This window comes from Eleginops maclovinus, chromosome 9 (assembly GCF_036324505.1).
Source record: "Eleginops maclovinus isolate JMC-PN-2008 ecotype Puerto Natales chromosome 9, JC_Emac_rtc_rv5, whole genome shotgun sequence".
In the NCBI taxonomy this organism is placed as follows: Eukaryota; Metazoa; Chordata; class Actinopteri; order Perciformes; family Eleginopidae; genus Eleginops; species Eleginops maclovinus.
The window spans coordinates 19,690,100-19,716,016 of record NC_086357.1 but is presented as its reverse complement, the minus strand read 5'-3'; the positions used below and the strand labels follow the sequence as shown (position 1 = coordinate 19,716,016).

The 25,917-nt window shown below is 42.1% G+C and overlaps 2 protein-coding genes across 2 annotated transcripts; one reads left to right on the top strand and one right to left on the bottom strand.

Annotated features, from left to right (window-relative positions):
* Window positions 1-110: 110 nt before the first annotated feature.
* aasdh (aminoadipate-semialdehyde dehydrogenase) lies at window positions 111-6,722 on the top strand. Its single transcript, XM_063890661.1, has 14 exons — window positions 111-513; window positions 766-886; window positions 1,306-1,604; window positions 1,681-1,873; window positions 1,945-2,186; window positions 2,261-2,367; window positions 2,451-2,623; window positions 3,013-3,343; window positions 3,427-3,539; window positions 4,192-4,894; window positions 4,976-5,139; window positions 5,348-5,473; window positions 5,574-5,705; window positions 6,281-6,722. Exons 1-14 carry the CDS (start codon window positions 287-289, stop codon window positions 6,674-6,676), a joined length of 3,327 nt encoding a protein of 1,108 aa, XP_063746731.1. The 5' UTR covers window positions 111-286; the 3' UTR covers window positions 6,677-6,722.
* An 85-nt stretch (window positions 6,723-6,807) lies between these two features.
* cracd (capping protein inhibiting regulator of actin dynamics) lies at window positions 6,808-25,201 on the bottom strand. The gene is made up of 9 exons (XM_063890640.1): window positions 25,078-25,201; window positions 14,467-14,635; window positions 13,904-14,036; window positions 13,657-13,812; window positions 12,399-12,614; window positions 10,029-12,270; window positions 9,192-9,382; window positions 8,926-9,088; window positions 6,808-8,329 (listed from the first exon to the last, which is right to left on the bottom strand). The coding sequence occupies exons 3-9, from the start codon at window positions 13,943-13,945 to the stop codon at window positions 8,169-8,171; spliced, it is 3,171 nt and encodes a 1,056-aa protein (XP_063746710.1). The 5' UTR covers window positions 13,946-14,036; window positions 14,467-14,635; window positions 25,078-25,201; the 3' UTR covers window positions 6,808-8,168.
* Between the last annotated feature and the right edge of the window lie 716 nt (window positions 25,202-25,917).

Below are 25,917 nucleotides of genomic sequence, written 5' to 3'. Positions count from 1 at the left end.
TTACATTTAATGTTTAAATAGTGGTGTTATAAGAAACCATTATAAGTGAAAATATCCATGCTGGGACGAACGACAAAAACAGAAACATTTGAAACTGTCCTTGCCCTGACGTCATCACCACGCGACAAACAATAACACGTTCCCAAGTCTGCCTCTTCATTCAAAACAAAACCGCATTTACTTGAACTGAACAATTTATGAATAACAATATGGGTTTTAGATATTTGTCTTTACCACATCGACCCTAACAGAACATGTGAGTGTATTTATTGAAGGTCTCTTCAGTATGGCTGCACGGACGCTGCAGCAGATGGTCTCCGCCGCTGCCTCTCTGCACCCAGACCGGCCAGCAGTGAAATATGACAGCGGCTCGGTGTCTGTGCTGCTGTACAGAGATCTGGTGGATCTCTCTTTGGAACTTTCTCTTGTTCTACAAAAAAACTGCTCTTCTAATAACGGAGTGATTGGGCTGTATTGTTGTGATGATTTGTTCATTCCTGTCTGGATTCTGGGGTGAGTTCATTGATTAAGTTACTCCCTTTCAAAAATCACTTGTTTGAGTTTGTAGCATAAACTGTCCAGGAATCTCTGTAACATGTCATATGTGTAATGTACGGAAAAAGATATTGGCCAAATGAGAATTTCTCTGTTAAAATTCTGACCTTAAGCTCAGTATTCTGATAAAAAGTCAGAATACTGAGAATAAAAGCAGAATTCTGAGATGAACGTCAGATAAATTATATATTGTTTTATGTTGTTTGCCAGGATCCTGCAGACTCCTGCTGCCTATGTCCCGCTAGACCCGGATGCTCCAGGGCTTGTTTCTGCCAGAGTCATGGGCCAGTGTGGTCTCAAGTACTGTGCTGTGAAGTCAGACATGCTGCAGGTAAAATACTTAATATTTAATTAATATGAACATGAATACAACAATCGTGATAATGACTTGTGTTGTGTTGTGTTGTGTTGTGTTGTGTTGTGTTGTGCTGTGCAAACACTTGATAATGATCTTAATACAACAGCAATATTGTTCCTCTAAAGATCAGGGTAGGCAGACCAAATATCTTTATGCCAGATACCAAGAAGCTTAGAACATGGTGGATATTGGACCAAACTCCTAAAGCCAGTGCTTTCAATTAAGTGCAAATGGTATCTTAAAACCTAAACATTGCCGTTTCATGTAAATCCCTTTCTTGGCATATACACTTTAGTTATCTCTATTATATATAAACATTTACATTTATGATCGGTTGTGGTTCTTGTTGTATGAAAAGTCAATCAATCCATTTTTTCCCCCCTCCTGTCAAGCATTTCCAGGCAGCTCTCGCTGGACACATATCTGTGGAGGTGTTTGCAGAGTTGCAAAAGTTCAAATTAACCCTGACACGAATCAAACGGCTGCCAGTCACTGAGCACCAACCTCGACCAAAACAAACCGGAGCTCAGACATTGGACGGGGCTGGTCTCTGTTCTGCTCCAGCTGCAGGGTTAAAGGAGGCTGCCTACCGAGACCTGGCGTATGTTCTACACACATCTGGAACAACTGGCCTGCCGAAGATTGTGAGGGTGCCACACAAGTGTATACTCCCCAATATACTGGATCTGAAGTGGGTATTTATCTCTTCATTGATCTCTTAAACATTGTTATTTTGATCTATATTAAAAGTTGCTCTCTTGGCGCAGATCTTTGTTTCAGATGAGTGCACATGATGTGGTTCTTCTCGCCTCACCTCTTACCTTTGACCCCTCTGTGGTGGATATTTTCCTGGCCTTATCAGCCGGGGCTCAGCTCCTCATTATCCCGTCTGTGATTAAGAAAATGCCCAGACGACTTGCTCGGCTGCTGTTCAAGGATCACAAGACGACTGTCCTGCAGGCAAGTGTGATGAAACTGATATTTGTTTAGAATTACTTTCTGGTCTCTATAATGCATTTTTGTTTCTGCAGGTCACACCAACACTGCTCTGCCGCTTTGGGCACCATATCCTAAAACATGAAGTCTTCTCATCCGGTTCCTCTCTGCGCGTGTTGGCTCTGGGTGGAGAAACCTGCCCCTCGCCTGCTCTGCTGAGGAACTGGAGGCACAAGGACAACAAAACACACATCTACAATATCTACGGCATTACAGAGGTGTCCTGCTGGGCCAGCTGTTACAAAATACCAGAGTCTCTATTGCAGTCTAGCAACCCGTAAGTGTACCCTGTTTAAAAGTATTTATTGAGTCCACATGTAGTCATTTGATTTAACAATACATGCCTTCCAGCGTGCCGCCCTTTGTGCCTATTGGGACTCCTTTGATGGACACAATGGTGGAAGTAAGAGATGAACATGACTGCGTTGTTACCGAGGGTGAAGGACAGGTGTTCATAGGTATAAAATATCTCATTGACAAACATGTACATTTTATTCCTCTGAATAAACAGAAACATAACTCTTTATGATCCCTGGTGCAGGTGGAGAGGACAGGGTGTGTCTCCTGGATGATGAGCAGACGGTCGTTCCTGGGACGATGAGAGCCACAGGAGACTGGGTGAATGTTAAGGACACACAGCTGTACTACCTGGGACGGAGAGACAGGATTATTAAGCGCCACGGAAAACGAGTGAACTTGGACAGCTTGCAACAAGTAAGATGTTTTTTATATATGTATTGTATCGTCCAAAAAAACATTTTCTAGAATTATATAATTCATTCGTGTTTAGTGTCATATATCGTTCTCAAAGATTTTAGTTAATGTAGAAAATCGGCCACTGGGCAATAACAAAATACTCATATCAAAGGCAAAAAGATACTTTAAAATGTAATTAAAACCAAATATGATAAGAAATTATAAAGTGGGTCGGTACCTCAGTAAAGTATTTGTACATGAATGAACACAGCATCTTCTTAAATCTATGGCCACTTTGTTTGTGGTTTGAAGTAAGGGGGTGTGATCTGACTGTAAACATAGCAAGTTGTGTAACTGTTCATGAGAAGAACTGGCGAGGATTTAATGTTTTTCCTGCACTTCTCCAGCTCATATTGAGTCTGCCTCAGGTGGAGGCCTCTGCTGTGGGACTGTTTGAAACCACCCGACTGCTCGCTTTTGTGGTTGCATCCACATCTGGAGACCAGAAAGAAGCTTCTCCGCTCACATCTGCACAGAAGCCTGCAGAACAAACACCCTCTGCCTTGGCCGAGCTTCAGGAAGACCGCCCCTCTGCTGTGAATCACCACCAGGGGGAGACGGGTGGCGCAGATGGAGATCTGAGCAGACTCATCCTGAACCAGCTGTCTCTGCTGCTGCCATCTCACAGCATTCCTGACACGCTGGTGCTGGTACCAGACTTGTGCCTGACCAGTCATGGTGAGCATTAAACTCACAGTCACTGCAGAGCACAAGGATAATAACGCATCACTGATTCAGTTATCCTGTTTGTTTTATCACAGGAAAAGTCGATATGGAGGCACTTATGAAAATATACCAAAGACAGAGAAAGTGTTTAGAGTCTTCACGGGGAGATGTTGCCAAACTCAGGCAAAGCTTGCAGTCCTTGTGGCAGGTATGACATAACTCCAATTGAACCCTTGAGCAACATTTTTCCTTAATTATTTTTTTCCTTTTCACCACATTAATGCACATGGCATACATTTTGGTTATAGTGTGTGTAATTTCTTTTTTAGAAGTTCAACCTAAGCCTTAATCTATAATAATTTAGTAATGAACTGTATAGACACAAAACCACTTTTTATCACAATTCAATTAAAACATAAAATGACACATTTTATTATACTAGGCTTTCAATATATTGACCCGGCTTCAAAATTTGTGCAATTTTCTACCAGATTGAGCCATTATCTCATGTTTACCCTTTTAGAAAAAATATGCAATTTTCCTGTTTTCAATTAGGGGTTATTGCCGATGTATTATAATTAGTTTTTATTTTAAAAGGAACAACAGTAATCTTAACACAGTGGCACTAAAGGTTTAACATTCTGAAAACAAATTGGTATTTAGTTGTTTTTATCTGTACCAAAGTTGGTAAAAATATTTAACTCGGTAAATGTAGAAAATAATATAAATATATCCATCCTGGTAGTTTTTGTGAGTCACGAATGGTTCTCCTCTAAGGATATATGAGCAGCTTTTTAGAGAGGATGCAAGTCTTACATACCACAGGTTGCATTTGTGTAAACTCAACTACCTATCGACAGGAAACTCTAGGTCTTCCCGAAGAACCGACTATCGACGAGAAATCTAACTTCATGTTGAGTGGAGGAGATTCTCTGAAGGCGCTGCACCTCTGTGAAGACATCCTCACTGCTTTCGGAGTGACCTCACTGGAGCTTTTGGAGGTGATTCTTGACGGAACCTTCTCTGACGTACTGCGCCATGTTCAGAGAATAACACTGCTGCCGCCACTTGAGGAGAGCAGGTCACAAACATCTGAGGCCAAGAAACGACACGCTGAAGCTCCCTCTGTGGTGGAAGCAAAGAGAGAGCGCACAGAGTCTAGAGCAGTAGAAAGACCACAGGGGGAGACACAGGCTTTTAAAGTTATTAGACGAGCAGGGGAGGTTATAGAAATCAGAAATCCAGAAGCAAATAAAAACATCCAGACTGAAGCACTTGGAGAAAAAGATTTGAGTGCTAGAGGCAGAGGGGATATTCGGGGCCTCAGTCTGAGCTGGTCCTCAGACACAGGCAGATGTGTGGATGCGTCCCCTGTGCTTCAAGTACAACAGAAAACAGATCCAAGATCAGGCAAGGGCAAAACAACAGTGTTCATCGGCTCCCATTCTCACAGGATCCAGGCTTTAGACCTGACCACCGGGAGCCTCCTGTGGGAGCGAGTCCTCGGGGACAGAATCGAAGCTTCGGCTGCAGTGTCTCACTGCGGGAGCCTGGTGGTTATAGGTCGGTACCGGCTCTCAGAATATTGTGTGAAAACCTCTGTCTAAGTTAAAATTCTTTAATATTTTTAATGGATTTTCTCAGGTTGCTATGATGGCTTTGTGTATTTCCTGTGCACTGCATCTGGACAGACACGGTGGATGTTTAAGACCGGAGATGCTGTGAAGAGCTGTCCTGCTGTGGACCCCCTCACAGGTCTGGTGATCGTGGGCTCACATGATGGCCACGTTTACGCCCTGGACCCAAAGGTTGGAAGCTTTTAATGTTTTGTGGCCAGTGTCTTGTTTCATGCTCTTTCCGGTTAGGGAGGTGGTTTACAGCTAATAAATATCTGAGAGGATCAACTGTTTTGTTTTAATTGTTAGTTTAAAACTCTCTGGGAATATCTAAAAAGTAAAAGCATGTACTTTTAATTGTATTGAAGATAAACTTAGTTAAACGTATGTTATATTTTAGGTTCAGCAGTGTGTTTGGAGGCGTCACTGTAGGGGGGGAGCTGTGTTTTCCTCCCCCTGCCTCCACTTGACACTCAGGCAGCTGTATGTGGCTTCACTGGGAGGTCATCTCCTCTGTCTTAACCCTGTGAGTAAAGATAATGACAAACTTCAGGAAACTGTTTCGTAATTTTGTTCAGTGAAGGACATTTTGAAACATTTAATGATATGTGTTTTTGCTGTTCCAGGATAGTGGAGACGTCCTGTGGTCGTACTGTAGAGACATCCCTTTCTTCTCATCACCAAACGCCTCCTCTGGAAACGTGGTGATCGGCTCGGTGGATGGAAACATCTGCTGCTTCAGCAGCACAGGGACTCTGGTGAGGAAACTAACACTTATGTATTTCTCCCCATGTAACATGTTGTACACTACCAGTGACCATGGGTGTAGGCAGGACTGAAATCCTAAGGGATAGATTTTAAATGGGCTTGTCATCATTGACCGCAACATTAAATGGAGCGTTATCAAAAATGCGATACAAATAAGTTATTATTATTATTATCGATCAAATTAGCACCTCTTTAAGAAATGTCGACCTACCAAAGATTAATATCAGTTAATAGAACACTTTAGAATCTTTAAATCCAACACACTTTTTGACAAAAACTGACATTTTATAACCCTGTGGTTTGCAAATTAAAGGTTATTTTTTCAATCTGTATGCTTTAAAGAGAGCATAGATATTTGGTTTAGTTCCCCAAGGTAAAGCAGTATTATATTCATATAGTGGTCACTTAAACTAATTTTACTGAAATTGTCCATTTTTCAAAAACCACTATAGACTGAAAATATACCCCCTAAAACCGCACTTATAAAACCTTTACTATCCATTCTAAGGATTGTAATTGTTGCATAGTTGGCATAAGTTATTTAACAATGTGTGCTTCTCTGCAGGTTTGGCAGTTTTTAACAAAAGGACCCGTCTTCTCCTCTCCGTGCGTCACACCGGACCATCAGAGGGTTCTGTGTGGATCACATGACGGTTGCCTGTACTGTCTGAACGCTGCAGACGGCTCTTTAATTTGGACTTTCCAGACCACAGGGAAGGTGTACTGCAGTCCGTGTGTGTTTGATGGCTCTGTGGAAGGCAGGAGGGGGAGTCTGGTGGCTCTGGCCTCCACAGATGGCACAGTGTGGATCCTGGATGGAGAAGAGGGGCGAATGCTGGCCTCCTTCACCCTTCCCGGGGAGCTGTTTTCATCCCCGGTGGTGCATGAGCACTCCCTCGTAGTCGGGTGCCGCAATGATTATGTGTACTGTTTAAAACTGACTATCACAGAAGAGATATAGATTCATTTCTGCACTGTTTTTTATAATAAACACAAATAGTTTTATATATCTGTGTCAGAGTGGGTGCTTTGGGAAATCAACTTTAATTAAAGCTCAGGGAAATAATGAGTCTTTCAGTTCAGACATCAGTATTTAATTTACATTATTCATAACATTTTGTGTTTCTTTAGGAATTTTCTCATGAATATTTCTTAAGTGGGAAAAAAGTGCAAATAATACCAAACATTTTTCTTGTTACATTTAACACTGCGTACACTACACTATTGTGCACGACCACGACCGTTAGAAACAAAATGACAAAGTGACTCTTTCGGACCGAAGCTCTTGAGACGCCTTTGACTTCCGTACAGTTCATACTTACATACATACAGATCATTTAGTTTGTGATAGGAAATGAGAAAGCTGGAGGATTCTTTTTTTTTTTTCATATTAGGAGATGCTTACAATATCGTGTAAGATCATATCACATTTACGAGGAAGTGATGGCGTAAGCCTACAAACACTAGTGTGTTGCGGTAGGACAGCTACAAGAATTGTATGTTACAGCAAGCAGGTGTTGTGTCTGTTTCCATTAGCAAAGCAAAGAAATCCAAACCACGTCATCACACAGCTGTGGGGAGGATCATGTGCAGTTCACTGTAAATGCCCAGTAACACTTTTGGTCTTCAGTGCTGTGTTTAGGTGCACCCACCGTGTGATAATGACAGATTTAAGGTTACTTTATAATGGCAAAATGGTACAATAGCCTCTTGGACAGCTATCACAGTCATCACGGACACAGTGTGAATTGTTATGCTAAGGTTTCCAGTATGAGTAGAAAAAGAGAGAGAGAGAAAGGCTTCTTTTGTACATGACCAACAAGGCTCAGAGAGAAGATACAGTATCGTTTCAACATAGATAAATCTGCTGCTTCACATAAATAATACCAACAACTGTAACACTTCCATCAGACGTCAAAAAGCAGATCCAACAGGGTTGTGTCGGTTTATTGTTACTGGTAGCCCTTAAAAACAATTCAGACAGTTACCCTCTGTTGATTAAACACTGTCATATGTCAGAGTTTCACCTCTCCGCTAAAGAAGTGTTTACCTTTTCACAAGCAAATGATTTATTTACAACCATTGTGACACAGTTGGCTACAAAAAAAAAAAAATGGGGGTTGGCTATTGCAATGGCCAGTTGTGATTGATTGGCTCTTGCCCCCCGGACTGCCACATATATTTTGTGTTTGTTTACAGAATGTGCATGCGCGCAACAATTGTCTACATATATCTGTGCGATCGATTTGGAGTATTTAAATGTGAAGCGCACTTTAACATGATAATAGTACCAGCCAGTGTGTGTGGGGTTAAGAGGTAATGGAGGACTATACTTGTTTCACAGTCAGGAGGGTTTTCATGGAAGGGGGGGGAGGCAGGTGATGGTGACTTCAGGTGCTTTAGAGTCCGGGGGCAGTGTGCAGTCCCAATGCACGCCAGAGTCCAGTGGGATGTTATTTTATGATCTGAGGACAGTCGCTCCAGGCTTTGGCCTTTCTCTTGGCCAGGGCCAGCCAGGCCGGCTCTGTGGAGACCTGCGGAGAGTCACTGGAGGGGAAGCGCTTTGACACCTCCTTGACAGCAGGGGGCGACGGTGTAGAGTCTGCAATCTCAACTGGGACAACATATCAAGGACAGAAGTTACACATCTTTTTATTATACCACAAAGTCTTTTTATGCTCAGTTTATTAAGTGGTTAAAGGAAACTGAATTAGCTGCAGCTGTCATCTGCATTACCATAAGTAAGCAGATGATCTTTTCAATATACAGTAAATAGTCTTTAAAACATCTGAAACCTTTGAGCAATGCTCTCCACAATTTCCTAGAGCCCAAACTGAGGTCTTGTTGGACAAGCTATCTGTCATAAACCCCAAAATATTCACTTAACTATAATGGGAACTCAAAGTTGAAAAATCACCAATGATCAATTAGTGATTTCTTAATTCTCAATTCTTGTCAATCTAAAAATTGAGTAATTGTTGCAGCTCTATTCTAATTTGAAATACTTTTTAAAAAATTGATACATTGTTGAAATACCTAAAAGTTTTAATTTGGAAAAAAATTATTTCTGGCTGAATCTGATATCAGTAATCTTTTCATTTTTTTTCATATACATATTATTTCTATCCAAATAAATGAGGAAAATGTACTGAAATAATCATAACTGCAGTATATATCTTTTTTCTCTATGCTTAGACGTGCAGGTCTTACCTGTGACAGAGCTGGGTAAAGTGTTGGCTTTTTTCAGGTGTTCTCGCCGCTCAAACCGTCCCAGGAGGCTGTCGGGTCTCTTAGGCTCTTCTGGGGTCTGGGGTTTAGAGGAAGGACTTGTGCTGCTGCTTCCTCTGCTTTCTGTGGGGCTCACCAGCGTCACCTGCAGACGAGATGCGAGACCATATGAGCAGACGAATACTGCAAGATAATGTGAATGTCAGAAAGAATCCAACATGTGTAAAGAGCCAGCCTGGGGCACATACACTGTCTCTGTCTTTAGCCTGTTTTTCAGCCAGTTTGGCCTCCCTGTGGCTGCGGCGCTCATCTCTGTTCTGCTGCTGCTCTCTGAAGCCCTTCTGCTTCTGCAGAGCCAGTGTGATCCATAAGGGCCCCGTCTCCTTCTCCTGGACCTTTGAACTGTCCAGTGAGTGCCTGCTCTGAAGGGATGGTTTTTCTGCAGCAAAACAAAGGAATAATAATACATTACATGAGGCAAAACAGTGTTCGTAATTAGTTCAACAGAACTCTTTATTTTATTTTATAAAAGCTGTACAGATATTAGAGTAGTATTTATCATCTAAGCTGGAGCTGTAACAATTTGTCAAATCTGCAGAAAAATAAAAGCCATCTATTTGGATAAGTGCCTGATAAATAAGTAATAAGTAATTTACCAGGCAAACATGGAAGAACACATTGCCAAAACGCTGATGAATATAGCATTTTCTAAATACTATTGCAAACATAGATTTCACGTGCTTTATATCATATAAAACTGAATATCTCATGTATGAAAAGGTTGTATAAAGACTGTTCTCATTCTGGACTGAAAAAACTAGATATTTAAGGACACCATCTTGGACTTTGTTGAAACTGGGATGGATATTTTTTACTATTTCTGATATATTTTAAAGACAAAACAATGAATAAAGAAAAAAAACCAATTGAACAATAATTAAATACTTGTTAATTGCAGCTCTTTTCTTGTCTTACTTGTGTCAAGAAAAACTAAAACACATATTTCCCATGATAGCAAACTATAACACTAATCAATGCAGAGGCTCTATATGTTTGCTAAAAAAAAATGAACTATAGTGCTTGACCTCTCTTGATGAGCTCCGCCTTCTTGTCGGTCTTCTCTCTCCAGGGGATGTTGATGGAGGGGAAGAAGGATCTCTTCTCCTTCGGCTCCTCCTCCTCTCGGACCTGGCTTTGGCTGCTGCGATGAAGCTGGGCCACCGCTGAGTGTTCCTCGCTCCTGACGGTCTGCTCTTGCCTGGACGACTCTGCAGCCCCTGTCCTCTGGATCACAGCCTCAATGGGGGGCCCATGGACCTCCTTAGGCAGCGGCGATGGGGGAGGGGTGGGGACGGCTCCACTAGGTTTAGGTGACGTGGTTGGTCTTCTGTAGATGGGTGGCTTGGAAAGCACTTTCTCTCCTTCTCTGTGTGCGCTGGTGCTGGAAGACTTTCCAGGTTTAGCCCGAGGCGCAGCGGGGGAGGCAGATGCGTGTAAGTACTTGCACACCGCGCCTTCTTTCTGCGGAGATGATGGGCTAGTGGATTTGTCAGAAAAGACAGAGGAAGTGTCAGAGTCTGGCTCCATGGGGGTGAGAGGTGAAGGGACGCCGTCAAAGCTGTCCCCGGCACTGTACCGCTTCTTCCTTTTCTCAGTGGACTGTTCGCTGTGAAAGCGGAGGGAAAAGTTTGTCCTCCTCAGCTTTATGCCGAAAGGTGAAGGATTGTCCTCGCTGTCCTGGCCTAGCTCCTCTCCCTCCTCTCCACTTTCAGACACCCCGGTCTCACTGTGACCCCTGCTCTTTAACTCTACTGCCTCAGTTTTAGCTCCAGGGCTAGGAACTAGGAAAGAGGGGAGGTCTTTGGCAAACATACATTCCTCTGACCCTCTTTCTACGATTCGTACAGTTTTACTCGTCCTGTTCTGAGGTTTGCTGGTTTGAGCCGGGGAGGCTGGGATGGGGCTTTCAGACGAAGTACCCTCCTCTCCTGCTTCCTTTTCCTCGGCACCAAACACCTCAGAGTTTCTGTTTGAATCTCCAAACTTCTTCTTCGCAGGAGTGATAGAGAACTTGGCGCTGGCAGACATGGTCTTCCTGAGGTTGGTGTGGGAGAACGCAGGCGAGTCTTCACTGCTGGGATGAGGCTGGGTCTTGCTCGACTCTGAGTGTTCGTCGTATTTCCCCTCCTCCACCCCCTTGAATATCTTTGATCTGATGCTCACCCATTCTGCCAAGACGGACTGGTCTGTAGAGAGAGAGGACTCGTTGAGGGACTTGGTTTTGCCAGACTTGCGGTCCGGTGAAGTCTTGCTCTTGGTCGGCGGTGTTCCCTGGGCCTTTCTGTCCTCTCCCAAACCCAGCAGAGACTTGCAGGCGCTGTCTTTGATCTGGTCCATATTGACAGCCGTCCCACAGAGCTGGGCGCCCGTCACTAGGATGGCTGTGTGGGGGACGAATGGTGACGTTGGCAGGTTAGGGGATTCTGGTCCTTCAGATGAGGAAGAGCTCTCTCTTTGCTCAGAGGCAGCACTGCTCTGGTAGCTGGACGCCGGGGTGACAGGCGTCAGGTTGACCTTCTGGAACAAAATCTGTTTTTCTCCAGAGGAAACTTTGAAAGAGAAAGGCCTCTGTCTCTCCTCCATCTCCCTCCAGCGCATCTCCTCAGCCTTCCTCTGCTCCTCCTCCTCCTTCCTCATTCTCTCTGTTTCCAACTTTTTATTTTCTTCAATCTCCTGCAACCTCAGCTTCTTCGCTTCCTCCTTTTTCTTCCTCTCCTCTTCCTCCTCTCTTAGCTTCCTCTTCCTCTCAGCCTCGAGCTCCTGCTGCTTCTTTGCTTCTTCCTCCTCCTTCTGCTTCCTCCTCTGCTCCTGAATTCGTCTCCTCTCCTCCTCCTCACGCTGTTGGCGTTCGTCCTCCTCCCGCATCTTCCTTTCCTCTTCTTCCATTCGCATCCGCTCTTCCTCTTCTCGTCGCCTCTTTTCCTCTTCCTCTTTAATTCTTCTCTCCTCTTCAATCCTCCTCCACTCTGCCTCTTCTCTAAACTTTCGCTCTTCTTCCTCCTGCTGTTTACGACACCTCTCCTCCTCTAGTTGACGCATCCTCAGCTCCTCTGCTGCTCTCTTTCTCCTCTCCTCCTCCTCCTGTTGTCGCCTCTGCTCCTCCAGCTCCCTCCTCCTCCTCGTCTCCTGTCTCTCCTCCTCATGGAGTCTCTGTCTCTTGAAGCTTTCCAGGGACTCGACAGATGCTCTGCGTTGGTCATCTGTGGAGACGCCTGCTGCTTCCAGGTCCTCTTGCACCACACCAGGAATATCAACTTCCTGGAGGTCCTGGGAATGTATAAATAAGATTAGCTCCTATTTTCTTAACCCCAAGAAAGGGTATAAAATGTCGCAAAAATAAACCCAAAACATGCTTATACCCATCTGAGGGTAGACTGTTGACTGTAGTTGCTCACCTGTGTAAACCGTCTGTGTTTGCGGGAAATCCTCTGGTTTTTCGGTTTGACTGACAGTTTATGCTTGGCAGCGGTGTTGTCTAGGCGAGGAATAGACTGTGGAACAGCATCAAGATTGATGGACTCGATGGTACCAGTGGGCGAAAGAAATCGTTTGGACCTCAGTGACTTCACCGGGGTGCTGTGCGCTCCGGCTTGATGAGCCCCCTGGACCGGCTTTTGTCACAAAAACAGCTTTTATTAAAAACTAAAATGCATTCAATCTGCCAGTTATGCATTGCACTCATATTATGAAACAGTCAGACTTGGATTGTAAAACAAAGGATACATTATGATTCAATCCAATTGAAGATAATGTATTTTTGAAATGATTGTCTTCTTTTTCCTCATCAACACATTGTGCCTACACCCAAAAGGCAACTGTGAAGAAGAAGATGAAGATGAAGATTCAACTTTATTGTCATTGCACAGAGTACAAGTACTAGGACAACGAAATGCGGTCTCTGCATTTGACCCATCCTAGTGTTAGGAGCAGTGGGCTGCCATTATGTACGGCGCCCGGGGAGCAGTGTAGGTAACCAGTGTCTTGCTCAGGGACACCTCGGTGGCACTAGGTCTTTCGGGGACTTGAACTGGTGACCTTCCAGTTCCCAGGCCAACCCCCTATGGACTTCGCCACCACCGCCCTAACTGTGCTGATATGTCAAGATTTGGGTGATTATGCTAGCAGCTAACATAGCTTAAAGCAGGGATAAGGATCAAACTAGAAGAAAGAATACCAAGGTAAAGGTTGTACATTTGCAAGAAGAAACTCAGAAATCTTCTGAAACAAAAGTCACAAATATAGGATCAACCTCCTCACACTATAGATGCTGTGTTTTTATGCAGTGGATGACCTTAGCAAATTGTACTTTGCAACTGGATTAGCAAAAAGGAAGTACTCAAGTTTTTATCTCATTAATTCCTGTTACCCCAGAAAATATCCAAGGCTTTTCACTGAATGATATCTCACTCCCCGCAGCTCTGCCATATTTCTTTTTTTATTTACAATACATCATCAAATAAATGACAACACTTGAAAACATCAGAAAATGCGCAGCTCCCCCTGGAGCCACAAAAGGCTTTATACAACTTTTTCCACGCATGCATTAGTACTCTACATGACCTGTTACTGTGGTGTGCAAAATCTGTGGAGTTCTCCTTTAAACACTGAACCAAATTGTCATCAGAATGCATAAATAAGTTAATAAGCTATTACCTTTGGCTCTGTGTTTGGCTGGCCGACTTCTACCTGGGCCAGAACCTTCAGAGGACTCCGGGGAACCTCTTCCTCATCCGAACTTCCCTCATCCCCTTCACTTTTCCTTAAAGAAGGAGGTCTCTGGCCAAACTTTATACCTTGTGCTATCTGCTTCTGTTTGACCAACAGAAAAAGGAAACATGTTATGGATGTAGACTGAAAAATAACTGCTCAGAAATTTAGTGCACACCACCACAAGGCCCACCTGCAAATTCCTGACTTTATCCGAGACGTTTTCCTGGGACATGCTGTGATCTAGACCAGCCTCGGTCGCCGGCTCCTCGGGAATGAAGATGCTGTCGTGTGAGAGGGCTCGTGATCCAATGGGATTCAACTCCCTGCAGAAGAATAAGAATTTCTTCAGTGTTGCAATGTGTCATTACTGCTAGTCATTCATTTATTTCATGTCATAAGTGAGCTCTCCTTAAATCAATTCACACAAAGAATTTAAAGACCTTCTTTACACACCAGCAGTTTTAGCACATCGATTAAAGGCTGGTCTCACTTTGGGCTGTCATTTTACAGAGCCTCACCCTTATCTCTACATATTATGCAACCACAGCTTGCAGAATGGGTTTATTCCTTTATTGGAAGTAAAAGAAAACGAATGAACTAAGTTTCTTTAATCAGATGTGTGTAACTTCCTCTGTAGGCCGTAATATTAATAAGACCTGTGATTGCAGCGTTTGTAATACAATGACAAAGGCACAAGCTTTGTTTCATTATGAATGACTAAGACAAATATGTGCAAAAATGAAACTTAGTTACCTCAGATTTTGACTGGACTCCTCATTGTCAGATACAACTCCATTGCACACTTCCCCGGTAGAAAAACTCGCCTTTAGCTCTGCTCCATCAAAGCCCCCTTTGGCCTCCCTCTTCTTCTTTTTCCCGAAGAGCCGTCTGAAGGGCTGGAATTTGCCCTGTCGTCTTCTCTCTGTGGGCGAAATAAAACAGATGACAACCACAGCTCAAAGCAATCAGATCATCAATCTTTATATCCCCAGCTAGATAAGGAACATGACGGTGCCTATGGGCGTGTTTTTGTATGCGTGTGTGTGGATAATGAAATGCAATTGATTTTATTTGAAGAAAATAAATCAAAATAGCAGATGGAATGAGAAGAAAACCTTGGCTCGTACTTACTCGTGTTCAAAAGGAAGTGGGAAAGATAAACAACACTCAGAAAAAGGGAGCACCCACACAGCAGTAGCAGCTTTAGAGAAATGGTGGACAAATCCCTGATTACTGACTGAAAGCATTCAAATCCATGATTGGTCCTGAGAGTGAAAACCCATATGACATCTATAGAATCATCCCACACAACCCAAGAAGTTGAGGTTAAATGTGGTTTATCACGCTTTAACTGCATCACCTCAATAGATAACTCCTCTCCAGGTGGTACAAGTGTGTTATCTAATGCAACACTAAAGGGTGTAAACCTTTATTATGACTTAATGACACATATCACTGCTAATCACTACACGTGTACTGACCTATGCAATAAAGCAGAGCAGCCAACTTAAAATCCCGTAAATGCTGGTTGATGAGGAAGTTGTGAACAAAAGTAATGAAACTTTTGGACTTTTGAATGCTATTTCTATTTGCTTATCCTATTTCAAAGTGATAAACTCTTACACATAAGCTAAACTTTCCCTTGTGTGAAGGGAAAAGCATCGCTCTAATCTTTCCTTGGGATTCCAAAGAGGAGATTTGTTGACATGATGTCACTAGAAAAATTTAAACAGATATCTTTTATCTCAATTAAATGTAATAAAGGGTGTTTGTGTGTCTATGTAAGTCTCTGTGTGTTTTGTTTTTGTCTGTGTACTCGTGGAGATCCCCTGCATGAACTAAGAGGGTGAGGTTACAGAGCTACACAGCTACTCTACACCACTGTGCAGACAGGCATTCTCAGGCCTCTGTGGGTATCACTTTCAGAGCTATAAGTAGCAACTGGTGTGGGATTTCACTTTGCATGCTGCTCACTGTACCAGAGGCATCATGGGAAATGATACAGTAAACTAATTTCCCCACGTAGAGCCTCAATTCTTTATTTTTTTGCGTGGGAGAGTTTAAGTGCTTGGTATGTATTTGTAAACTGAGAAAGATAGGACTTTAAGGACAGAGTGGGAAGTGTTTGTATGTGTCTATTGTTGTATTGCTTTATGAGAAGCAGACTAAGATGAATTAAAAATAACAGTTTTTGTTTTCTAGGAGTGTCACTCAGACAATCAATAGAAATCAATAGTCTCTGCCAATACGCAAATACATGTTACACAAAAACACTGTATCTGTACAAAAGGCAACATCTTAGAATGGGACAAATACAGATATCTCATTTTGAAGACACCGTCATATGTTTTGAGAAGAGTATCTTACTACTTCATAAATGTTGATATATATTTTTTGTTCAATCCAAAATCCAATGCTTAAATACGACAAATCGCGGTTCGACTGTGGAGTTATGTGCTGCTCCCAACCCAGAAATAATCCAGCACCTAACCCCAGTTAAACTAAAACGTATTGTTTTTACAACTGTTTTGTACTGATTAGAGGTTTGGTCTTCACTTTTAGAGATGCTGGTAGATTTGGCTATTTGTTGACAGAGCTATGTTATCCATTTCCCTGTTTCTAGTCTAATCTAACAGGATGCTAACGGTGGCTGCATATCGGTCCTAATTCACACATCTGATGCTAAATCTCAGACAAAAAGTCACATTAAGGTTTACAATTTAACTTATATTTGTAGTAATGATTGATTTCATGATCAATTGATTCTTCTTTTGATTCATCAAGAAGTTGTTTGTCCAACAATGACGTGCAATTCTGGGTAATTATGGATAATCCTGCAGTTCAGCTTTTATATTACTCAGGAATCAATAAATTCTGATTACAGCGTGGTGAGGAGACCTGTCTCTTCACAATAGCTCATAAATATTGAAGACCTTGATGTTAACATCAGATTTAAGAGCTCATAAATGTGGGTTAGCTATTAGTTGGTTTCCTCAGATTTAAGTTTAAAGAAGGACTTGATATTTATTACAAATCTTTAGGAAATCATGTATTTGACTCTTTCAATTGAAACTGCTCTCCATTATCAAAATGTTGTGTTTTTTTTTTTTTTAATTGAGAAATATTTGTAGCTACTAAAAACCCATGTTGAAATTCTGTCTCAGTGCAGTGAGGGATATTCTGGTGTGACCCAGATGGTCCGCTTCCCTGCAGAATGCTCTTCCAGCGTCAGTGCCCGTCCAGTGTTTCTACTCTGATCCGAAGCCCATAATGCACTGCCGTGGGCATGCTCACCCACTCATGCATGAAACGAGAAAGGACAATTTTTTTATGCCGTGTAGACGACTCAGCAGCAGCAGCACTCTACAGAGCAGCACCCAACCAAACACTGAGGTTAACATTTACTTCCTGTGTTCTTGCGGAGCAGTGTGTTTTGATCCTGGTTCTCAGGAGAATATTTCACATCTGGTAAACGCAACTTAAAGTGGAAATAAACAAGTTATTTGAGATGCACACGATGCAACAGCGCAATGTTCTGATATTAAGGCAAACAGCTAAATATAATTCACACAAGGAATACATTTCCTTTAGTTTAACATTTTGAAATACTCTTTTTTGGCTTTCTAGCAGAGTTAAAGGATTAAAAACGCTTTAATATCTGTCAGTTCAAAATATAAAACAACAGCAGCCTGTTAGCTCAAAAAACAAGCATCATAACACTAACTTAATTTAAGGGACATAATACTCTTTGTGTGTTTTTCTTGTTTTCACACTACCGATCACTTAAAAAGAAGTATAGCTGAAGGAGATCAAAGAAGTCATCAACGTGGACACAGCACACCACTCGCATGTAAAGGTTGAATCAAACCCAACACCACACCATGCAGTTCTTAAAGAGACAACAGAACGCATCAAACCGATGAATCCACTTTGATACACTGTCTCTTTAAGATGACGCTGAAAATAACTCCTTTTTTCCTGTTTACCTGGGCCTTTGGATTCGGTTACCTCTAAAAGCATCTCGTGCTTAGTTTCCGTGGCGTCCGTTGCCATGGTCACAGCACACCTTGGCTGTGGTGAGAGAAGAAGGAGGTGAGCATGTGGATGCTGTTATTGTTGTTTCTGACAGAGGGTTAAAGTGTGAGAGATGAAGTTTGATTTGAGAAGAGACACATGAGAGATCAGGAAAAGGCCCTGAATGTTTACAGAGTTAGGGGAGCTGCAGATGGACTTTTTTATGCTCTCCATTCTCTCTTGGCATCATTATTAAAGCTCTTGCAGAATGGCTCATTGTCTTAAGCATGTATATGGCTAAATAAAGCCTCTGCTGTTTTTAAAGCAAAATAAGTCCCTTGAAGCCACTTGGTTTTGCCTTGTTGATGCAAAATTTGACAAAAAAGTAAACTTCACATATGAACATAATACAGCTTGGACACAAAAGGTTCCATAGTGACCAATAAAAGTAAGAAACTTATGCCGGAAACTGGATGATCTTTAGCAAGGTCTAATTATAAAAGGTCCACAGCAGGAATAACAACAAAAAACAGCTCTTATTTACTTTTTTGTTAACTGACAGGAACCAAAAATCAAAGACTGCCTCCTCACACACTTGTCTGCAGCATGTTGGCCGAGCCAGAGGTTTTTCTGATGTAAAGCAGGAAATGTGTGTCGTGTGAAAACACAATGCCGGCTGCGGCAGAATAAACCAGAGAGCGAGAGACAGTACTGAGAGAGACAGAGAGAGGCCTGCTGTCTCCAGTGGGATCAGCATGCCGTGGGCTTCCTTCCTCACGGGGACAGAGCCGGACAGACTCTCTCAGAAATGTCTCGCCCCAATAAAGGCTCTTTGTCCAGCCAGCGTAGAACAAGGAGCGAACAAGCATGTTTGGTAATCGGGTGTTGGAACACAGACAGTATTTGATTGTGTCTGCTGGTGTAAAGAGAGATATTGTGGATTCTTGTTTTGTTTATTTTCCCGTGTTCACTGGGCTTGGCTGCAAGTCTTGATGTTGAGCAAGTGTGATAAGAGGTCAGTGAGTGCCGTGTTATTTTGTGTACTTGAGTGTGTTTGCAGTCCATTTGCTGCAGCGGACCGACTTGAGGAGCAGCTAGACATGGGATGAGAGAAGCACGAAGAGCAGCCATGTGCTCTACAGAAGCAGAGAGAAGCCTTTGACAAGGATACAGCTGCATCAAAGTATGGCAGCGGCATAACACGATGCTGCGCTCTGGAAACGGTCCAACAGCTCAACATCTTTTGGATGGTGTCACATCTCTGCACCAAACAAATATCAAATTCCAAAGGCATGGCTTAGTGTTGTAGCGGTTAAATGCCATAACCTCACAGCACAAGTAGCTTGCTGACAAAGCAGACAGACGGACTTGGCGGAGCCGTTTTCCAGTTTACCTATTTCAGCTGCACAGCTCGAGACGGCTGCACACCACTGCAGTAAAACCTTAGGGAGCATCGATCTGTTCTTTTGCACAATGCTTGTTTTACCCAGAAGAGCCTTGCTGCTGCCTCCGCTGTTGCTTTGGGAGAAAACGGTGAAATAAATACAGAACAGAGACAGTTTGGGTTTGTTAGATCTGTCATTTGCACCCACAGAGGGAAACATGAGCATGGCATGAGGGGTGACATGGGGGGGGGGGGGGGAAAGCACTTAAAATGATCTATCAGAAATCCATACTGCACTATCGCCGTCACTCTTAGGGTCTAGACTTCCACATAGTCTCATCAACATCAACTCCTTCTCCCAATCTTCACCTTTCTCTGAAGTTAGAGCAACCTCTGGTTTCCATGGCAACATATTAGTAAAAGCAGGCACCATAGGAGAGGAGAGAGGCAACACAAAATCACCCCAACAAATCCTCCTCTCGACAAACACACTGAAATAGTTCACTTGGCGTACATATTACATGTTACTTGTTGGAAGCTTTTATCCAAAGCGACTTATATTTGCTCAATACTGTGGACAATCCCTACAGGAACAACTTGGGGTGAAGTGTCTTGCCCAAGGACCTGTGCTCCCCGAAGATCAACGCACTAGTCAGCTGCGTCACAGCCATGAATGTGTTTCAACAGCAGCTGCACTGAGCAGCACAAAGAACAACAAAGGAGTTTCCAAGTGTTAGAGCATGCCATGCAAAAGGGTAGGGCATTTACAAATGTGGAAAATAAATATCAGAGGTGTGTGTGTGTGTGTGTGTGTGTGTGTGTGTGTGTGTGTGTGTGTGTGTGTGTGTGTGTGTGTGTGTGTGTGTGTGTGTGTGTGTGATGTTTAATCATAATCTCAGCCAGTCAATACTGCTGACAGAACTGACAGTAAAGCAAGTCAGGACATGCTGGTAGTTCCCACAGGAGAATGTTTAAGGGTCAGGAGAGTTTTTAATATCCTACATTTATTTGAACAAAACAGTTTTGCTGTACACATAGAATTGCAATTTCTAATACAATGTACTCTCTCAGATATGTTGGAAAGAAGGCCACCAGCTGCCGCCACTGGTAAGTTATGATTTTTTATCGTGCTATAAAAATAGCCTCTTTCGGATACAAGGATTCCTAATTTTTTAAAAACATATCGCTGTAAGTTGTATGCATTCAAGGCACATCATTTCTATCTCTAGGTAATATTTAAAAGGCCCGAATAAAAACAATTCAGACTGAGAAATATGTCCCCTGCTGAACAGTGAAAATGCTACACACCTCTGCAGTTAAATTATTTCAATGTATTAATGATGGAAAATGAAATAAAATATGTGGAACTATACACAGTCCATACTGTATACATATTGCATTTCCACATTGAATGTAAATGTTCCACATACCCGATACATGTGAGACAAAAAAATATATATAACAGCAGTCTGAAGGCTGCATCACACAAGTTTATGAGTTAAGTTTTACAGCAGCTTGGTGTTGATCTCTGAAAATGATTCATGAATCAACTGTATATCAGAGACTGCTCTACTGGCATTCTTCCTAGTATTTACTTTCTGTTGTGTTTTTTAAATTCTATTATATAATTGTTGCACATTTGTGTTGTGACTTTGCACGTGCAGTTGGAACAAAAAAATGATCAACTGAGTGATATTGAGCTGACAACAAACTCGGCCTGTATCTATCTTAATCACAAGAGAGGCCTATTTTGGTACCCACATATTGTATAACTCTCAGATCCCTTCTCCTTTGCGTGATTCAGATTGTAAAGGGAACAAAGATACCACATAAGCAAAGCCCCAACAGCTAATGTTCATGCATCGCTGAAAACAAAGCCCCATGTGTGTCAGTGAACACGTTGAGTTCAGCATGTCAGACCCAGACCCACGGCAGATTCAGTTAGAGCTGAGGAAAAGTGTATTACCAAGATGAGAGCTGTCAGCATGCTTCATCAGAACTGCTTGTTGGATGGTCAAGTGGCTGCAGAACCGACCCCCCTCCCACTCCTTAGAATAACGGTGCTATGCTCAACCATTTTTTCTTTCAGAAACTGACATTGACCAGCTAATTGGAAGAAAGAAATTAAGCAGGGTTTGATCTTCTCTCTCATGCTTTTGCTTTGTCATTCTTAACACAACTTTTTGTTTTCATGTGAACAATTAAAAGCAAAGCTATGAATGTCTTCTAGGAGAGGCGGTTTTATTGTCAATGCTATTTTGCTTTGGTGGCAAAATAGCATTGACAATAAAAGGTGGACCTGCTGGTGGTTCTACAGAGAAAGTCAGGGCATCACCAACTGCAGTAGGATTCAACTTTCATAAAACATGTAACCTTTTTCCTGGTAATCCAAAGCGAGATGACTTGACTAACAAACGCTGCCAATCCTTGAGCCATCCCACCAAACATGGGTAAAAATCTGTTAATGGATAATAAACAACCAGCAGTACTAGCTTTTAGTGCAATACAGGACAAAACACGACCCAGTCCAACTGTGCTGCACTAAACACAACCTCCATAAATTATATAATGTTTTATTTTTGTTCAAACATTTTACTGTAAGGTGTTCTTGGCATTTGTCCACTCTGTAGATATCCACAGGGTGCATGTGGAGAAACAATGGATTTCAGAGTGACACGCACCATGTATCACATGACCATGGTTATATTTTCCACATTAGCCAATTGTTAAGAGACAATACTCAAGCGTGCAAGCAAACAAACACTAATGGTTGTCATCTCATACCTGAGCATCTCTAACACTGTAGCTTGTGCATTTTTGGTTGATGTCAACGATAAATATATCACAAGTGCAGTGTATATATTTATACTTCAGTGAATCACCCACTGCGACATGAGCTGTTCATAAGGGTTTTGCACATAGAGTCAAAAATACACAAAGAATCAATGGCAGCTATATTTAAAGTCATCCTAAAAACTACATCAGAGAGCTTTACCTAACACTTTTCTAACTTTCTGTATAAGAATGCCTTCTTACCGTTGTGCAGGCGCTCTGTGTGCGAGGGTATCTATGAGTCGTTCCACCTGCCTGCTGTCACTGTGGATCTAGGGCATTACCTGGAGTCAGGTGTCAGATGCAGCGAGGCCTTAGTTGTGAGTGTGAGCGAGTGTGTGTGTGTGTGTGTGTGTGTGTGTGTGTAAGAAACTGACAGGGAAAACTTCCCTCGATATTCCCATATTGATTGCAGTTTTAAAAAGGCACAGCCACATACTCTGGAGAAGTGGTGATGGTGTGGGTTCATGACGCGTGTTGGAGTGAAGCACATGTACAGTCGGAGGGGAGGAGGTGTGTCAGCGAGGCTGTGTTAGTGCTGAGCGAGGAGAGATGGGTGTTCTCCTGTGTCTGTTAGTTAGCGCTGCTGTGCTGAGGAGGCACAAAGTGACACTTTGTTTCCGCCGCCAGATAGTCAGTGCGGGAGAACAGACTGGCATTCATCATTTCCTCTGGCTGAGGCACACAAAGGCTTTCATTGTGGGTTAACAGTAACCGTGTATGCACATGTGTGATTACAATAGTCTGTAACGTGGTGCACCACAACTGCTTATTAATATAATGGTCATAAATGTATGTCATGGTCTTACAGTGATTACTATTTTACAGCATACAACATCAAGTCAAATAGTTTAGTTCCTTGACTGTTCTAGCCTATTATGATCTTATTTATTCTTATTGGCTGTGTGCATCAGCGTAGTGTTAATGTGTAATAAGGACAGCTCCCCCACTCCCTAGTTTTGGCAGCTTCTCTCTGCAGCCTCAAAGGGATATGGTAATGATGGGGCTTCACCAACCTGGAAGCTGCCTATATTACAGCAGCATCGCACTTCAAAGACAGACTGCATGCTCCTCTGACTGACTCTGTGCAGAAATGGTAACCCCCAGTATAAGAAACGTGCTCTCAATAAGATATTCACATCCACATATATTCACACAGGATAAGCAGAGAGTCATTATGACTTCACTTCAAGAGGCCAGGATCAAACACTTCCTGCTATTCTCAGTGACAACATAGCAGCCACAGCACCAGCCCTATGGTAAACCATTCAAAATATTAAGGCCATAACATGTTAACATAGTTCATACCATAAAGAAAATGTAATTATTTCACGGTTAAATGTAGTGGGTTTTCATTTTGCAGTGACGTTAAATAGAAAAATACACCGGCATGCGATGCATCACAGTGATGCTGGCTTGATCTACAGCCTGCTGCAATTCCTGGTTATTTACGATTTACACATTGGAATAATGTGGGTGACCTGTTCACCTCAAAGACATCATTGACATCTTGATATCAGCATCAATTTTAATGGAATACATACGGCATAGAGTATTATTAACAGCAGAAAATATTGTATAATAGTATACAAAATAATCTACGTAGGATTAATGTGGGAGAAAAAATATTTTAGGATAAGATTATTACACTCTACTGTAGATTTCATCATTTTGTTATTTAACAGTTTTAGTTGCTAGTTTCTATGTGAAATACAGTTTCACATGAAAACCACGCAGTTATTAGGCCAATGCGTCACAAAATGAGCACTTTTTGTACAAAGTGTATTTCAGTTGAATTCAATTTGAATGTTAGTGGTTTTTTAACAAGCTGGGAGTTTCCATTCCTTTGGTCAAATGTGCGGCTATTTGATTAAAAATCAATTGACATTTCAAGACACAGAAAAACAATGAATCAGGCAGAGATGGTCTGCCTCATGGTGATTAAATCAAATCCATAGTTGCAGCTTTATCTGAGGTCAAAGGGTGTTAAATGACTCAAGTAAAATAGATGCAGACTTGTATTGTGAAAGCCCTTCACAGATGTCTCTGAACAAGTGTGGGCTAGTCACCATCTAATGACATGTTTAATGTTTACTTTGCAGCTCAGTGCATTTGAGAATCGAAACCTTCAGGATGAATATAAAGCTGGATTTTGCAGTACTGTATAAAACCCTACTCTTGAACCAGTGACGTAGTCTTTACTATGAAAGCTCTTCCCTATTTCCCCCTGCAAAATACAGACCCGGATGACAGCAGTGTGTCTTAATATGTCATAAATCAACGATCAGCACACACATTTCCAATAGAAAGATCACAGATGATAGCTAAAATACCATATTCTTGCCTGTAGGGCAGACAAAAAATGAAACAGACCAATTTACTCAAAGCAGCACCATAACCAACACCAGCAGCCTATGAATTCATTTCTGGCAAACTGCCATCAATTCTCCCTGCCTGTACTGTATGTCTCAGCACAGGAAACCACTGAGGATGACAGTAATGCAGCAATGATTTAAATGCCTTTAAATTGCCCGTGGAAATATGAAGCCATAATATCATTTTTCGCACATGCAGGCCCGCAGCATATGGCCTGTGCATGGTTCTCCAAATGACACAGATATGCTGTCATTTCAAAGGCTGTATTGTGTGTCGTTTGGAGAAAGCCACGGTTCGCTGTTGTGAAAGACTACATCAACATGGACCTAAAAGCACGGATCAATACGTAACCGTTAATGGCAGATTAGTGGATGCATGCTGCACAGGGATTACAGCATATTAATTGCAGAATAAAAGACGCACGGAGAACAAAGAATCTGGCCTTTGTTTTATCATATATTGACACATATGACGTCCATACAGCGATTAATTGATCAGCATTATTTTGTAACGATTAATTACAATGTTGGCTTGTTGACATCGGGTTTGCGCATTTCGAATCGGATCAAATTGCAAGTCCCAGCCCATTTACTGCGCGCACACATACACACATCTGTGAAGGATGGAGCAGAAGATGCGATCGGGTCAATTCGAGATGAGAGGTGCGATATGTGACAAGGTCATCAGCGTTGTGAAAATGGAAAACAATCAGCAGAAAAGACAAACAACATGGAAGAAAAAAGGAAAAATCCCAGCACCTTTTTCCCCCAACGCGATTCCTCCTTGTGATCAGCGCTGAGGTAAAGCTCCGGCAGCTCCGACCCTTTTGTGTTGCTGATGCTGCGGGTGCCCGACAGGGAGACGCACGCACAGTCAGTCCCGATGGAGATGGGAGGGTGTGGCTGCCGAGAGTCGGCGGCACAGAGATACAGTCAGCTCCCGTCACGATGCGAGCACGCTAACGTAAACTCGTGCTTTTCGGAATTAATTAAAGAAACGAGGAGATGAATGAAAACGCTATATCCAGTGTAAATAACACTAGCCGAAAGATGTCAGTATTTTATATTGTCAATTTGTATTGTACATTTGCAGTAAATGTTATTTTGAAATTATATTTGTATCTTAATTCCATCTTTTGAATATCTTAAACTCATGTGTAATGCTTGACATCACTGCTGCTATGACCAAATAATTTCCCAATTTATAATAAAGTATCTATCTATCTATCATATGGGATGCAGCCTGGTCTGAGGTTTACTGTATGGAGAGTATAGTTGCAAAATCGTGCAATTGTAGGCATAAAAAAGTATTGTAATGTTTTGAATGCATGATCCAATAAGTGAGGACATACTGTAAAACAAACAAAGCTCCAGGATATTAATTCACATCAACTGACTGACAAATGTGTTGACCTGAGTATGGTATTCTAAATATTGACTAGTTTCAATGTCAGTTTCAACACTTCTAAGTAATTTGTCAACTGAAAATGTAAATTGGAAAGTTTTCTAATTAATACATAACTGTCACTAGGCTATTGAACTGATTATGAAATATTTCTCGAACAAAACAAGACATATCAGGATGTATTATGGTATGCA